This window comes from Phocoena phocoena, chromosome 11 (genome assembly GCF_963924675.1).
Source record: "Phocoena phocoena chromosome 11, mPhoPho1.1, whole genome shotgun sequence".
In the NCBI taxonomy this organism is placed as follows: Eukaryota; Metazoa; Chordata; class Mammalia; order Artiodactyla; family Phocoenidae; genus Phocoena; species Phocoena phocoena.
Window position 1 is genome coordinate 94854318 of NC_089229.1, and position 12283 is coordinate 94866600.

The following is a 12283-nucleotide window of genomic DNA, read 5'->3' on the forward strand; positions in this document are numbered from 1 at the left end:
GAAGACACATATAAGGAAGTAACCATTATTAGTCAATTATTGTATCAACAGCACATCCAAAAGACAAAAGGGGGATATGCTATCAATCTCAGCAAGGACTTAGACCATAAAACAACAAGACCAGTGCACCAATAAACTAATCTGATTTTATAGTTGTATGTTGTTACATAGTTTATTCATTCCTACATTGACGGATATTATAGTTTACAAATTTTATGAAACATAGGCTGCAGTGATCCACCTTTTATATTCCTTTTTGAGTCGACACAAGTATTTCTACAAGATAGAGTAGTGAAGCTGTACTGAATCTCTGATACTTAAACATAAACACAGCTATTCAAACAATAAAAAGCCTGCATCATTCACCCCCTATGAACAGAGCTATGCACTCACATTGATGGGAGTATAAGAATAGTTTTAGTTATTTAAGAAACAATTTGGGGAAGTTTTCACCTACTCTGAGAGCTTTTGGCCCAAGTTAAGTACCCTGTTAGTTGACAAAAAGTTTTTCCCCAAAATAGATGAATACTTAAATTCACTCAAAGAAGACAGAGGAAAGCTCCCTGGAGAGTCATTTAATTCCCTTTTGCTTTATAGGTGACAAATCAGACCCTGAGCTTGTCCTTCACGGTTCTTCAAGACATCCCAGTAAGGGATCTGAAACCAGCCATAGTGAACGTCTATGATTATTATGAGACAGGTGAGTGAAAGCAAAGTTCACACAGAAATTAAATACCTGATCACAGAAATTTAGATTTGAGAGATGTGTTGGGGCAATTCATTACACTAATCACTCTCATCACTTCATTTTGTCTCTATCAAGTCTGATATAAATATATTATTACTAACACAAAGCACCTGTAAGATATTTAGTTCCCTTTTGTTCAGATAAAATCAACTGTAGGACGATATGGAATTTAAATCAGTGTAACATCTGTACTCTTACCCTTCAGGAGTTTAGGGTAAAGGAAAGCATAACGTAAAGTATCTGAAAATATAAGACAGAAAGCAGCACATGAGATGAATGCTGCTGGGGTTTCTGATGCAATTCTTCCCGCGGTGAAGATGCTTTCGCTGGCCTGTGCACGGGTGCTCGCTCTCCCTCTCACTCCTCCTGCCTGTTTTTGTTTTCATTCAGATGAGTCTGCCGCTGCTGAGTACAGTGCTCCTTGCAGCAAAGGTGAGCAATTCATACTCTTTCCAGATGGAGCCAGAACCCCTTCGGCTTGTCCCTCAAATCTCCTCCACAAAATTCTAGCTAAATGTTTCTCATAGACATCATACTGTTCACGGTGCAACTTATTGTAGAAGAATACATTTATTGGGAAAGGGCCCCTGATAGTCATACCTCAGACAGTTCACAGAATTGCATATTAGATAATTTTAAGTAACGGATCTCATTTCCCACTATACTAATTGGATTTCCTCAGGAACCATGCTACCCAGATCTAAAGGAAGGAATATTCACTGTTCTGGAAACCCATGTCCATCTTAATTTTCTATTCTTTCCACTATCACAGACACTGGAAATGCTTAAAGACCACATCAATGAAAACTGCTTTGCTAGAGTCCCTGTTCCGCAGACTCAGGTCTCCATGGAAGAAAAGAGTTTTTATATCTCTGAAGGCTTGTTGAATAAACCTTTTTCTCTGGCCAGCCCATATTACTGTTTACTCATTTATTCAATAAACACTTATTACACTTCCATGTGATTCCCAATAGACTCCTGAGATAAAAATTCACAGCAATCAAGGGCTAAAGGATTTCAAAAAATGAAAAACATTACAGAGGTGGTGGTCACAGTAGGCTTCATTTAGAGGTTGCAGGGAAAAGAAGAAAGTATTGGATTATGTACTAGGAGCATGTAAAGTGAGTTTGGTTATAGGATTACCCTAATAAAAAGCTGAAGAGTGGATTTATGAGAGAATAAAAGGCTGACTTGACAAGGAAAGACTTTCTACATTAAAGGGAAATATGAAATAGAAAGTTGGATATGCCCAACATTGGGAGGCAGCATAATTAATTGGGACTTGATTTGAATTGGAAGTTACGTGACCTCAGAACCAAATCTGCCATTGACCAATACAAGTGATCAGTCAGTTAACCTTGGGTTTCAGATTCAAGAAAGGATGACAGATTGAAAATGCTGAAGAGGTGATTCAAGTAGAAGTGAGTTTTCCTAGAAGAAAGAATATATAGGATTCAGAGCCCAAATAGGACTGTTACATCTTTTTTCTGCAACTTTGAGCCAGAACCAAAGGATGGATACAAACTCAAGAAGGTATTCAGAGGCATTAAGTATTAAAATCATCCATTATATGGATGGAGGGGCAGAGAAGGTCCCTGAAAAGTCCTAGAGTCCTAGTCTTCATCTGGTTGAGTCTGACAGAAGCCTGGATGCTATAAACTAAGAGCTCTAAAGGACTTGAAGTTCAAGCACCCTTAGCTCTGTCTCCAGGCTAGGCAAAAGTGAAAGATAAATGTTATCACCTTTGTGCTAGATTCTACTCTAAGTACCTCATAGGTATTAATATATCAACTCTATGAAATAGGTATTCTTATAACAAATGAGGAGAGTGAGGCACAGAGAGGTGTAACGTGTCCTAAGCTACTCAGCTAGTAAAGGGCTGAACCAGAATTCAATACCAAGAAGTCTGGTTTCCAAGTCCACACTCATAACCTCAAACCATGCTGTCTCTCCAGCCCACTTCAGACAAGAAAGCCAAGAAAAAAACATATTTCAGAGCTGAATAAAGGTTATAATTAGTATCAATTAAGCATCCATCCGGGGCATGAAATATTTAAAAAATTAGGAGTATGACAAAAGGAAATAAATTAACAGGATTAAAATAAATTCTATCAGTTAGTTCTAGTCCTTTTTTCTTTGTTCATTGCAAATCATGACTGCAAATGTACTTGAAGAGTACACTTGTTGCAAATCAATCATTGTGTCTCCTTGGACCAAGAAGATTCATTCCAGAAACACTTACTGATTACTTCCTGTGTGTCAGGCACTATATTCCATGCTATGATACAGAATTCAATAAAATGGGATTCCTTCCTTAGAGAAATTATACTGCAGAGTAAACGAAAAAGATACATATTTGGCTTATTATAATACTACATGATAAGAACTGCAAACTATTTATTACCAAGATGGACTCCAGGCACAGTGACCTTCTCAAGTTTTGACGTACCACATCCAAGTTCTGATATTCTTGTAATTATCAAGCACTCTCTACGAATTCATTTATAATTTGCTTCATTTTTCTTTCATTTCTATTGTAAGATTTTGGACACTATTTTTGTGACCAGGAAGACCTGGACCCGTGCATCCTCTTGAGCCATGAATTTTCACATTGTGTTCTTTACCCTGGGGAAAGGTCTAATTATAATTGAAAATGGATTTGCAACCAGCCTACTGGTATAGGTAGAATTTTAAAGAGTGACATATCTTGACTACATCGAATTTTGTGAATTGAGATTTACTCTTTCTGTAAAAGGATGTGGAGACATGACAGTAAGTGAGATAGAGATGTTCAGGGGTCAGTTTATATAGAGTTTTATATTTTATTTTTAAAAATAATAAGGTCCGGGCTTCCCTGGTGGCACAGTGGTTGAGAGTCCGCCTGCCGATGCAGGGGACATGGGTTCGTGCCCCGTCCGGGAAGATCCCACATGCTGCGGAGCGGCTGGGCCTGTGAGCCATGGCCGCTGAGCCTGCGCGTCCGGAGCCTGTGCTCGGCAACGGGAGAGGCCACAAGAGTGAGAGGCCAGCGTACCGCAAAAAAAAAAAAAAAAAAAAAAATAGATCTTCCCGGACCGGGGCACGAACCCGTGTCCCCTGAATCGGCAGGCGGACTCTCAACCACTGTGCCACCAGGGAAGCCTTATATGCTCGCATTTTCTCACATTTGCCTCATCACCAAACTCATCCTTCCCCACCTTGAGTGACTTGGTCAGAGGCAACCCTGTGCCTCAGGGAAACTGGGTGGTTATGGCAGAAATTCAAAGAGAAAGAAATAGAATACTTGATCCACCTTGCAAGAATAAATGACTTTTATGTTTATTTAAACCCCACTGATAAATCAAAAGTTAATCCTGGAAGATTAGAGTATGACAGTTTACTGTATGAAAGAGGTCACAAGAATTCAGAATATGTTAGGAAACATCTAAATGATGGCAAAATATGTGGCTGGAAACAGAATGAGGAAGCACTCTATGTATCATTAAAGAAATATCCCCAGGGCTATACTGTTAAGAGAAAACAGTAGAGCTAAGAACAGGGTACATATTATGGACTCATATTATAATAAAAGGGTGGGAGAGGAAATAGCATGTCGTTTTTTTTTTTTTTTGCACTTAAATAAACTAAGACTAGAATGATACCCACCAGAAAAAAAAAAAAAAAGCTACTAAAAAGGTATTTACCTTCCTACAGAAACAGTATAAAGTAAGTGGAAGTTTTCAAGGATGGGAAGGAGACCACTTAGAGAATACCATTTAAAATTATTTGACTACTGAACTGTTTGAACATATTTACTATTCTGAAAAGTAAACTAAAATCCAGTGAATAAGAAGCTTAAGTCTAAGAAGAAATATTGAATTCAGTACCTGCCAATCTATACAAGGAGAAAGAATACTTACTCTATAAAGTACAATTAAATATATCTTACCTCATAATCTTCACTGGGTCTTAAATCCCAAATACTCTTCGTATCTTGTTTTGTGAAAAGTATTTTCTTGCTCTTGCTTCCCTTTTTCCTCCTTGTATTTGATTTCTCCTCATCCTTTCCCCAAATGTTTATCCATTTCTCCTCAGCCTTTGTCTACTTAAGAAGACAAGAAACAAGTTCTTTAAAATTGAATAGCACACGTTCACCCTGATCCATCAAATAGTCTTACAGTAAAACCTAACACCTTTACTCCAGTCAGTTCCAATTATCTTATTAGGTTATTTGTGGTAGTAGTTCATTAGTTTCTAGTCATTTGGTTTTCAAAGTTTAGTGTGCATCAGAATTACCTAGAAGACTTGTTAAAACATGTCAAAGCACTTGAATAGATATTTCTCCAAAGAAGTTATACAAATGGCATATAAGTACATGAAAGATGCTCAATGCTATTAGTCATTAGGGAAACACAAATCAAACCCATAATGAGATACCACTTCATACCTAAAAAATGGCCATAATTGTTTTAAAAATTAACGAGTGTTGCCTAGGATGTAGAAAATTGTAACCCTTGTTCCCACAGCTGGTGGGAATGTAAAATGGTGCAGCCACTGTGAAAAAGTTTGGTGGTACCTCAAAAAGTTAAACATAAAATTATCATATGATTCAACAATTCTGGTCCTAAGGACACACCTCCAAATAATTGGAAAAGGGAACTCAACCAGTTGCTGGTACACCATTGTTCATTGCAGCATTAGTCACAATAAGGTGGTAATCAAATGTCCATCAACAGGTGAATGGATAAATAAAATGTGGTATATACCTACAGTGCAAAATTATTTGGTTACGAAAAAAGATAAAGTTCTGACATTTCTACAACATGGATGAAATTTGAAAACATTATGCTAAGTGAAATAAGCCAGAAACAAAAGGACAAATATTGTATGATTCCACTTACATGAAATATCTAGAATAGAAAAATTCATAGAAACAGAAAGTAGATTAGAGGAGACCAGAGACTGGGGGCAGGTGGAAGATTGGGGAGCTATTGTTTAGCAGGTACAGAGCTGCTCTTAAGAGTGACAGAAAAGTTTTGGAGATAAATAGTGGTGATGGTTATACAACATTGCATATATGATTAAAGCCACTGAACTGTGCATTTAAATGATGGTTGAAATGGCAACTTTTCTATTCTATATATTTTACCATAATAAAAACGCAAAAATAAAAAATCCAGTGCTAGGCACATCAGAGTGAAAATTTCGAAAACAAAGACAGAGAACATATATTAGAATGAACAGACCACTCAAAAGCAATAATTGAAGCCAGAAAATAGTGAAATAATATACTCAAAATATTGAGAGAAAATAACTTCAAATCTAAAAATATATACCCAGATAAATCATCACTTACAAACAAGGGTCAAAAAAATTTTTTTTAGATGAACAAAAGACAGACTGGGAGAAGATATTTTTAATTCAAATAAACAATAAAGTATTAGTGTCTAACAGAGAACAGACTTGTTTAGGGGGAGGGGGTCGGGGAAGGGATGGAGTGGGAGTTTGGGGTTAGCAGATGTAAGCTATTATATATAGAATGAATAACCAACAAGGTCCTACTGTATAGCACATGGAACTATATTCAATATCCTATGATAAACCATAATGGAAAAAAATACTAAAAAAGAATGTACATATATATAACTGAATCACTTTGCTTTTTACAACATTGTAAATCAACTATACCTCAACAAAAGAAGTATTACTGTCTACACTATATCTTTTAAAGGCTATAAATCATCATGAGTAAGACAAATCAATAGAAAAATGGACAAAGGACATGAAACAGCAGTTCACAACTAAAGGAAATATAAGTGGTTGGTAAACACAGGAGTTACCTAGCCTCATCAGTAATCAGAAACATGCAAATTAAAACATTATACACATCACATCAGGAAAAATTTTAAAGCTTGGTAATATTAAATTTGGCAAGGTTGGGACTTCCCTGGTGACCCGGTGGGTAAGACTCCACGCTCCCAATGCAGGGGGCCCAGGTTCGATCCCTGGTTGGGGAAATAGATCCCACATGCTGCAAATAAGAGTCCGCATGCCCCAACTAAGAAGTCCGAATACTGCAGCTAAGAAGGCTGCATGCCACAACTAAGAGTCCATATGCCGCAACGAAGATCCCGTGTGTCGCAAATAAGACTCAGCACAGCCAAAATAAAGAATAAATAAATAAATACTTGTTTTGTAATTTGGCAAGGTTGCAGAAAGGGATTATATACATCGAAGGGCAATTTGTTAGTATTCTAAAATATGCATACACTGGTAACAATTCCACTTCTGAGCATCTGCCATAAAGAAATATTCCATGTGTAAATAAGGAGACTACACAAGAATGTTCATTACAGTACTGTTACTAAGAAAAACTAGAAACCACAGTTTGAGTATTAAAATGGCTAAATAAAATGTAGTATTGTGCCCTGTAATACTACAGAGCAGATAAAATGAATTAACTGGCTCTGAATTAGAACATTCAGAAACTCTTCTTCCATTAGATAAAATTCTTAATCCTTTACACATAAATGGCAATTTTTACCCAGCTGGATCAAGGAAGGAGAGAATCACAGCAAAATCAATGGAAAGTTTATATAATCCCTTAGGCAAAAAAAAAAAAAAAAAATTGATTTTCACTTGAAATGTTCAATGAGTAAATTTGCTTAATTTACCTTAAAACTCAGAAGAAACAATTTAAAAAAAATAGTAAAGCCTGGATTTGAATTCCAGTTTTTTTGTTTTTCTGTTTTCTTTAATCCCTCTACAATGGCTCTATGCTTGTGGACTGTCTTAAAAGATGTCCTTCATGTATCCTTAAAAAAAATGCAGGGTGGCAGAGAAAGAACTTTAGCAGGGTAATAAATGAGCCATTATTTTCACTGGACAATGAGCTTCAGTCCTTTTTGGTATAACATTAAAGATACAAGATTTTAATTTCCAGAAGTTGACACTCTTACCGATGTACTTTATTTTTCAGGTCATTTTTAGAAATGAATGAAATTACCTTAATTATCAAGTTCAGCTAAAAAAATTAATGAATTATAATTTTACGGATAACAATAGTTTAAAAAGTGTTTATTATGTTTTTCACTTTGTGTATTCTGATTAGTTTCTAATTTAAAACTAGTAAGGGCTTCCCTTGTGGCGCAGTGGTTGAGAGTCCGCCTGCCGATGCAGGGGACACGGGTTCATGTCCCGGTCTGGGAAGATCCCACATGCCGTGGAGCGGCTGGGCCCATGAGCCATGGCCGCTGAGCCTGCGCGTCCGGAGCCTGTGCTCGGCAACGGGAGAGGCCACAACAGTGAGAGGCCCGCGTACCGCAAAAAAAAAAAAGAAAAGAAAAGAAAACGCAGTGTTTATGGGAGCGATTAAAAATGAGGCTTGACAGATCAGTTGAGACTGATTTATCAAAGGTGTTCAAAGAAGTCTATGTTTTATCCTATAAGTAATAGGAAGCCAATGGAATCTTTTAAAAACAGGATAGTGGCATGATCATATTTGATTTAAGATGGTAACAAGAAGCAGAAAGGGGCTAGAGTGGTAGGGACAGGTGGTAAGGAGACAATTACAGTAGCCCTTATTTCTCAGGAAAAATGTGTGTGGAAAATGGGCTGTGAATATATTCTACTTCTTAAAACTGATTCTTTCATTTTTAACACTTAGAGAAAGCCAGAATGCTTCGCATTAATATAACAAGTTCTAGACCAAAATGAAAGTCTACAAAGAAATTTTAATACGTGGGCCTACTGTAAATAGGTTCAGCTTCCTATGCAGTTTTTTTCCGAGTCCATTAAAAGCCATAATTGACACTAATGGCAAGTTAGGATCAACAATTAATGTGATTAATTATGCATCTTAGTTTGAACTAAGAGGAGGAATGGGGGACTACTAAGATAAGGTTAGACATAAACTAAAAGGATTTTAAAGGACAAATACTGATACATAAGAGACACATATAGCATATACTAGATTCACGCCTCAGATTCTGAGTATTATAGTGAAAGACCATCTCGGATGTTCTGCCAATTTTTTTTTTTTTTTTTAATGTGCTTCCCTTATGCTTGTCCCTAATCTGATACCTTAGCAGAAGTTCTTAGATGCCCTCTTTTCATGTACAGTAATGAAAGATAGCCACAGGGTGGCAGCAAAGGTTAAAAAATATGAGTACTGCTGCTTTATTAACTGTAAAAAAAACTTTGTAAAAAAAAGTTAGGCAAAGAGAAAAAAGGAGAGGAATAAAATAATCATGGAAACATAGTGAGAAGACAACAAAATAAGGTAACTAGCACACAAATTGTCCTTACTGGTCCACAGAATTGCATTCTGGGAATAGTGATTTTGTGTGTGTATGGCGGCGGGGAGGGGAGGGAGGTTGGTTGGTTTTCTTAGAATCAGTATATTCTACATGAAATATTACATTTCTTTGTCTTCTGTGAATGAAATGTGACTCTAAACCCCAGCCCCATTAGACTACAGGAAATTTATCTCAAATATTCTGGGATTCTTCCTACGTGGTGATCTAATACAAGGTCAAGGTATTGCATCCCACCCCACGGCAGTCATCTGTCTTTAGTTTACATGACTGTGGCCTCCCTGTTGTTCAAAGGGATAGGAATATTTGACAAAGAACAAGTGGCTGGGCCTGGGATCCAGCCTTCCAGGTGCTCCATGCAAACCTTCTCTGTTAATTCCCCCAAGGAAATTACTGACCTCTCTGCCCAGCCTGGAAGAATTGTTTTGGTCTGGGGAAATGTTTTAAGCATTTAGTCATTCTAGTTAGAAACCTTAGTCTCTTAATTGGCTTTCTTCCTTCTTAAATTGTTATTCCCGTTTATTCTTTTAAAATCAAAAGACAGGAAACCCTGCCCCAAACCTCCCTTGAGGTTCAATTCTTTCAAATTTTCTACAATCACATAATCTGTGAACAAAGACACTTTTATTTCTTCCTTACTAATCTGTACAGCTTTTATTTCCTTCTCTTGTCTTGTTGCATTAGCTAGAACTTTTGGGACAATGTTGAAGAGAAGTGGTTAGAGGGGACATCTCTCTCTTGTTCCAAATTTTAGGGGAAAGCATCTAGTCTCTCAGCATTAATATAATTAGATGTGGGGTTTGGGTGATTTTATTTTATCAAATTGGGGAAGTTCCCCTGAATTTGTAGTTTGGTGAGAATTTTTATCATAAATGGGTGTTGAGTTTTGTCAAACACTTTTTCTGTATGTATTGTTATGAGCATATGATTGTTCTTCTTTAGCCTGTTAATGAGGTGGATTACATTCAGCGATTTTCAAATGTTGACCTAGCCTTGCATACCTAGAATAAATTTCACTTTTCATGATGTAGAGAATTATCTTTACACATTGTTGGATACAATTTTCTAATATTTTGTTGAGAACTTTTGCATTTTTGTTCATGAGAGAGTCTGTAGTTTTCCTTCCCTGTAATGTCTTTCCCTGGTTATGGTGTTAGGAAGTCTTCCCTCTACCTCTATTTTCTGGAAGAGATTGTAGAGAATTGGTATTATTTCTTCTTTAAATGTTTGGTAGAATTCACCAGTGAAACCATTTGGGCCTGGTGTTTCTGTTTCAAAAGATTGTTAATTATTGATTCAAGTTATTTAATAGATATAGACCTATTCAAATTATCAATCTTCTGGGAGAACTGGCCCCTTTGGCATTATGGAATGCCCCTCTTTATCCTTGACTGTTTTCCTTGCTCTGAAATGTACTTTATCTGAAATTAATATAGCTGCTTCAGGCTTTTAAAAAATTAATGTTAGCATGGCATATCTTTACTTTTAATCTATCTGTGTCTTCATACTTAAAGTGGGTTTGTTGTAGACAACATATAGTTGGGTCTTGTTTTTTTTTTTATCCTCTGTAGTAGCATCTGTCTTTTAGTTTATGTATTTAGACCATTCACATTTAAGTTGATTTTTCATATAGTTAATCTCTAAAATATTTAAACTGTTTTCTATTTATTGCCCTTGTTATTTACCTTTAATCATCCACTCTTTTTTTGCCTTCTCCGATTTCAAGTGAGCATTTTTTATGATTACATTTTCCCTCATCTCTTAGCAGATCAATTATTCCTTTCTCTTTTTCTTCTCCTTCTGGTATTCCCATTACCTGTATGTTACACCTTTTGTAACTGTCCCACAGTTCTTAGATATTCTGTTCTATTTTCTTTTTTTTGAAGTACCGTTGATTTACTATTCTATTTTTTTTAATCTTTTTTTCTTTGACCTTCAGTTTGGGAAATTTTCAATTCTGTTGACAAATGTTTTGAATATCCTGATACATGCCAGTTTATTGACCTTTTTGATAATTTCTCTCAAATATACAGCTAGGATTGAAATTGTTGGGTGAAATAATATATACAAACTTAATTTCAGAATTCAGCAAGAAAGTATTCTAAGGTATGGGAGGGAGGCACAGAACAGAAAAGGTAGCTGCAACCAATCTATACTCCCTCCAATAGTACATAAAGGATTCCCATTTCCATTATATTCTTGCCAACATTTAACCAACTTTCTAACTTTTGCACTATTTTTAAATAAAAAGTCTTATTTCTTGATTGCTTTAATTTTTACTTCTCTGATTACTAGAGAGGTGGAGCATCTCTTCATATGAGCCGTTAACATTTCTTCTTCTCCAAAGTACTTATTTGTGTAATTTGCATATGTTTCTATTTTTGTATTTCATCAATTCTGAACTGCATATTCTTCACACCTTAACATCCCTGAAACTGGGATACATCCGACAGTGGATAACATCTATTTTATTTATCTGTTGCTGCATAACAAACCACCCCAAAATTCAATAAGTTAAAAAACAACAGGGCTTCCCTAGTGGCGCAGTGGTTGAGAGTCCGCCTGCCGATGCACGGGACACGGGTTCGTGCCCCGGTCCAGGAAGATCCCACTTGCCACGGAGCGGCTGGGCCCATGAGCCACGGCCGCTGGGCCTGCGCGTCCGGAGCCTGTGCTCCACAAGGGGAGGGGCCACAACAGTCAGAGGCCCGCGTATAGCAAAAAAAAAAAAAAATTTTATTACATTTCACAGTTTCATGGATTGACTGCCTTATCCAGGTGATTCTTCTGATGGTCTTGCCAGGGGTCTCTCATGAAATTGCAGGCTGATAGCAGTTGGGACTGCAATCATCTGAAGGCTCCACTGGGATTCTTAGACAGCTTGGCCTCTCCCCCTCTCCATGTAGCCTCAGGGCTTCTCCTTGAGCTTCTCCAACAGGGTACCTGGACTTATTACATGGCATTTCAGTGCTCCCAAGAGTAAGAGTTCCAAGAAACAAAGGCAGAAGCTGAAATATTACTTATGAACTAGCCCAGAAGTCATGTAGAATCACTTCTATCACATTTGATTGATCAAAAGCATCACAAGGCCAGCTTATGTTCAAGAGAAAGTGAAACAGACTCCGTGTCTTGAGGGAGAAGATGCAAGATCACATTACAAAAGAGCACGTAGTTGGAGGTATCGTTGTAGCCACTTTTGGAAACACAATTTGTTAAATCTGCCATTTGACTACAAAATCAC

General features: G+C 36.9%; 1 protein-coding gene across 1 annotated transcript in view; it reads left to right on the forward strand.

The window, feature by feature from the left end:
- The window catches only part of A2M (alpha-2-macroglobulin), an 83015-nt gene that overhangs the window by 38966 nt on the left and 31766 nt on the right, over nt 1-12283 (forward strand). Inside the window, exons 34-35 of the mRNA XM_065888220.1 lie at nt 598-700; nt 1139-1180. Coding sequence (XP_065744292.1) covers nt 598-700; nt 1139-1180 — 145 coding nt within the window. The remainder of the gene's footprint in view (nt 1-597; nt 701-1138; nt 1181-12283) is intronic.